At 66.6% G+C, this 5,049-nt stretch overlaps 1 protein-coding gene across 1 annotated transcript in view; it reads left to right on the top strand.

The window, feature by feature from the left end:
• The window catches only part of IQCA1 (IQ motif containing with AAA domain 1), a 98,407-nt gene that overhangs the window by 66,077 nt on the left and 27,281 nt on the right, over positions 1-5,049 (top strand). The window contains exons 12-13 of the mRNA XM_012725163.1: positions 87-134; positions 2,422-2,504. Of these exons, the coding sequence (XP_012580617.1) occupies positions 87-134; positions 2,422-2,504 (131 nt within the window). The remainder of the gene's footprint in view (positions 1-86; positions 135-2,421; positions 2,505-5,049) is intronic.

Raw genomic sequence — 5,049 nt, forward strand, 5'->3', positions numbered from 1 at the left:
TCCCCGAAAGAAAGGCTTCGGCAGCTAACTTCCAGGCACAATCGACTTCTTGTCATTTCCCTTTTCTTCCAGAAGACAGGGGCGAGAGACAAAAAAGGGAAAAGGGGGAAAGACAAGGACCTCACAGCGGACAGGTGAGCAGGACCTGCTTGTGGCGATCATGGGGTGCGAGGGGCCCCAGGGAGCTTTGGACACAGCCCCTGTCATCTGGCGACAATGCTGGGGGACCACTGGGGACCACAGGGCTGCGGCCCGGGAGGAGCCGCCTGAGGTCAGCCTGGGCTCGTCCTCCGAGGGCCGCAGCGTGACGGCTCAGAGCTCACGGGCCCTACGGACTCGCCTGAAAGCCGCGTGCGTCCCGACCCTCCTTGGAAGAAACTCCGAGGCTCCTGGCGCCGGGCACCGAGAGGCTCCCGGTTCCCTCTGGACCTGGACGGCCGCTGGGGAGCCCTTCCCGGGCGTCTGGGAGGAGCGGGGAGGCCAGGGCCAGGAGGACTGGCCAAAGGGTGGTTTTCAAGCCTCGTTTGTTTGGTTTTTTAAAGCTGAAAGCGACCTTTGGTGTTTGGCGTTTTAAGTAAGCAAGACCTGGGTTTTCAAATACGTGCCAAGGGTGTAATTAAACGCCTCGAGGAGTGGTCAGGAATCACCTGGTCATGCACACACGGCTGGTGCGGACGCGCCTGCCCCTCTCCAGCCCTTCTCTGAGGGCCCAGCACCCCCTCCCCAAAGCTGCTGAGAGAAGGTCACCAGGGGAAGCCACGGGCAGCAGTCCGGACCCGAGAGCCAGCACCGGTCTGGCCAGCGGCCTCAGCAAGGGCAGCCGGTGGGCCGGGCTGGGGCACTGCGGAGAACCGTGTCGCCCAGGGCATGGGGGAGCAGCAGCTCCCCCCTCGAAGCACCGCGGTCTGGGGAAAGGTCGGGCCAAGACGCATCACTGACCGCTGCCTCCCCCGGGCCTGGTCAGCGTCCCGAGACCCAGGTGCCCACTGCGGGGAGGCGCGGGCCCGCCCGAGCGCAGCACGGGCTCCTTGTCCACCTTCCCAGGTTCAGCCCAGGTGAACACAGTGCCGTGTCCTCTGGCAGCTTCTAAATAACGCTGTCCCTTGTCCCCGAACCCAAGGCCTTTCGGGTGAAGGTCGCGCTAAGGGCCTGGCCCAGGGACAGCCCAGAGCTAAAGTCCGTCCTAGGTGCTTGATGGCCGAGTCCCAGTGACTCGCCCACACTCTTGCACATAAAATCTCTTCGCACTGAGAAAAAATGCGCTTCAGCTGCAGGGGACACATGTGGCTCGTGGCCAGGGCCGTCTCCCGAGACGCCCTTTACCGCTGGGCTGTGTCTCGGGGCCCGGGGGGGGGGGGGGCGCTCCGTGCCCGAGGCGCCGAAGCCCGCCACCGCGCCCCCCAGATCCTTCCCTCCCGTCTCAAAGGCTCGGTGTCACCAGAACAGCGCCCAGGGCGCTGTCTCTCTGCGCTTCGTTGCTTTAAGCAAGTTAACAGAAACCTCCGACCCGTGTTTCTGCCGTGGCTCAAGGCCGCTCGAAGAGTAAAACGTGTTATTCCACCACTGAGGCCGTCTCACGCGCGTGTTCCAGGCTCAGCGGCTTCTGCTCCGGCTCTTTCAGAGACTCCCCGGCGCTAATGCGACACGCGGCCATCACACGTTGCGCTAGTAACCACAGCGCCGAGGCCGCCCCCAGCCCCGGCGAGGCTGGCGCTCAGCCGGACGCGGCGCGGGGGGCGCGGCTCTCCATCAAAGGCGAGGGCGTCCACACGGCCTGTCCACTCCTGGAGAGAGAGGCCAGGGCCAGGTCGGGAGCGGCCGGCCCCCGCGAGGCTCCCGAGGACCCCGGCCTCCACACCTGAGCCCGCCGGCCAAGCCCCACGTCCTTCCCTGGGCAGTTCCATTCACTCGGTGGGGGACCCTCTCCGTCCCCCCGCACACACGCTGCCCCGTGCTGCCGTCGGCAGCGGCAGACGAGCCTCTGAGCCGTAAGCCCCTCGAGAAGGGTCGCCCAGCTCGGGTGTCCCCTCAGCCCGGCTGCCCCCAGGCTCAGCCTTGGTTCTTGGTGGAAATTTCTGTTCACCTACTGTGCTGCTGGGCTAACAGGAGACATCATTTCCACGAGGGGCTGGTGGTGTGCCCGGCACAGACGCCAGCGGCGTGTGTGATGACTGGAAACTTCCGACTCGCATCTGCGCGGTCGCCGAGACCCACGCGAGGACCGCGCAGGAGTGACAGCTGGTCTCGAGGCCGCAGACCTGACTCTCGCTTCTGGGGGCAGCAGCCGCGCCCACGGACGAGAGAAAAGGCTGTTTTTAAAAAGCCTCACTTACCCCTAAATTGTGGAGACGCTCGGAAGCCTCTGGGGCTGCCCGGTGGGCCGGCGTGGCCTGAGGGCTCACGGCCGTCTGCTCTCCCCAGGACCATCGAGTCTCTGTACAAGGAGCTGGTGGAGGAGGGGCTGCTGATCCAGAACCCCAAGGTCAACCTCTCCGAATACATCGGTAAGCGCCCACCGCCGCCGTGGACAGCGGGAGCGGGGAGCGGGGTGACTGCTGGGTTGGACGAGCTGAGGAAGGGGGTGCTGCGTGCTGCCCTTCCCGCTCCCCCCGGGATGTGGTCCCGGCGGGTGTCGAACCTGCGGGCGGGCGGCTGCCCCTGCCCACGCGGCCTGCAGGAGAGGAAGGTGCCTGGGCGTTCGCGGCTGCACAGACAGCCCGGGAGCAGCTCCCGGGGCCCCACGCCCCATCCGGGGCTCCAAGGGCTGTGGGGAGAAGGAGGTGGGCATTGCGTTTTCTCCCCGTCTTCTATAAAAGCAACAGCACAACGTGACAACACACCGAAGCCTGGTGACCCGCCGCCCTGCAAGGCGCCGCCTGCACTGCCAGGCCGGCCCAGCAGGCGGCGCCTCTGCCGCGCCAGGGCGCGGGCACCCTGCACCCCGCACCCCCAGGGCGCTGCTCCCTATGCCACTGCTCGCAGGGCCAGGCGACGTCCTCCGAGACGGTTGGGCCCCCCGATCCCAAGCCCAGTCCAGGGTCCTGCGTGGGCCGTCCGCATCTCCCTCGCCCCCCGCCCCAGGAACGCGTGCTCCCTCCCACCCCAGGGTGCGCGGGCTCCAAGCTCACCGTGACCCCGCGCTCACCTTCACCCCGCAGGGGATGCAGGGGAGACCTGACAGGCCTCGGCCTTCCGCGTGGGGCCACCCAACCCCTCTGTGGCTGATCAGCGGTGGGGGGCGGGGTTCAGGCTCAGGAGTTTCTGTCCCAACCACCGTCGCGCAAAGGTCCCGGCACCGCTGGGAGTCACGGGCGACTGCGGGCGGTGCGTGGCCCGTGGGTGGGCCGTAGGTGGGCCGAGCATGGGCCGTGCGTGGGCCGTGCGTGGGCCGTGCGTGGGCCGTGGGCGGGGGTCCGCCCGCGTAGGGAGAGCCTCCTCCCTCCCTCCTTTTACAGCTGCTGCACTAAGGGGGAGGGGGCGCTTCCCTGTTCCCACTAAGCTGACAGCCGGCCCCCACCCTGCCCCGCCCACTCACCAAGCTGGACCTGACGGGTGGGAGCAGAAGCCAGGCCCCTCCTGGACAGCTGGGGGGCTCCTAGTTCCAACAGCACAAGGATTTTACCAGAAACTTTGTTGGAAAAAGTGCTGGGTTCCCACTGGCGTGCGTGTTTCTTGCTCAAGGAGCGTTTTCTCGGGATGTCGGGGATTCTGACCTGCCGACTGTGTGCCATGAAACAGCACGTTCCGGGCTGTGCCCTCTCGGCCTCACACTGTGCCCTCGGCGTCTCCCCCCACCCACCGCAGCCCCGTCCTGTCCCAGCGGCCACCACAGTCCTGTCCCAGGGCCGGGGCGTCCACCCTCCTGCCACCACAGCCCTGCCCTGTCCTGTCCCAGGGCCCGGGCGTCCACCCTCCTGCCCCACAGCTCTGTCCCAGCGCGGCCCAGCCTGGCAGGGTCTCAGGATACCGCGAGTCCAGCCGCACCTGTTACTCTCCCGTCCACCTGGATGGACCCCCTGTCCCGTGGGGTCCCAGGCCGTGTCTGTGAGATGCCCAGTCAGGGTGGCGGGGCCAGCCCTCGGGGACCCAGCCCAACAAGGGCGGCCACACACCCCGAGGGCTGCTCCCCTTCTCTGCTGCCTGTCCTCTCATTTTCTCCCAGCTAAGACCCTACCTAAAAGCGGGGCCTCCTGAACCCCACATAAAGGTAGGTGCAGCAACTAGATACCAAAGCAAAGGTCACGGGAAACATTTACACCAAAAAACACAAGGTTTCCCCTCAAACTCCAAGGGGAGGCCACCGGGGTGAGAACAGAAGACCCCCAGAATGCCCACAAGGATGCATGGCGGGGCGCTGACCCTCGGGGAGAGCCCGCTGACCTAGGCAGAGGGTGGGACTGTCCCCCTGAGGGTCTCTCGAAAGGACGCGAGACGCTTGCCTCCAAGACAGGCCTTCTGGGTGGGGGAGAAGCTGAGGGGGGGCAGGACCATCACACCTCTGACGTATGAAGAGCCGCAGGAAAGGGGCCCCATGAGGTGTAGGAAGCCGCCCTGACCTGGGCCAAGCTTCCTTCTAAGCGCCAGAATGTTAACTCTCCTCAGTTTGAGCAGTGGCGGAGTTCAAGGCCAAGGCCCTGGCAAAGTTACTCTGAAGAGCCAAGAATGAGGACTGAGTGGGCATCACACACGGAGGGGCCCTAAGCGACGGGCTGGCCTCCTCCGGGCTGGGAGCTGAGGTACAGTGAGAAGGGAAGGAAACTGCTGCCGTGGCTGCGCCACACAGAGGACTCGCGGCATACAGCCCCACAGTCCGGCAGCCTGCAGAGCCCGACAGCCCTCAGCCCCGCCTGAAACGCCCACGGTGCAGCGACCCCCAGGGCCCGCCCCCGCAGGCCCAGAGGGCCCGGCCTCGAGCTGCTGGCCGGGGGACGGCTGCTCTGACAGGAGGACCAGGCGCCCCAGACGGAGGAAGAGCGGGGCCATGGTGCCGCCTGCCGCCACCAGGGCTGTGATGTGCGTGGGTCTGGTGTGGGGGGAACCACCGCAGGA

This window comes from Condylura cristata, unplaced genomic scaffold (genome assembly GCF_000260355.1).
Source record: "Condylura cristata isolate star-nosed mole 26May11 unplaced genomic scaffold, ConCri1.0 scaffold00002, whole genome shotgun sequence".
Taxonomy (NCBI): domain Eukaryota; kingdom Metazoa; phylum Chordata; class Mammalia; order Eulipotyphla; family Talpidae; genus Condylura; species Condylura cristata.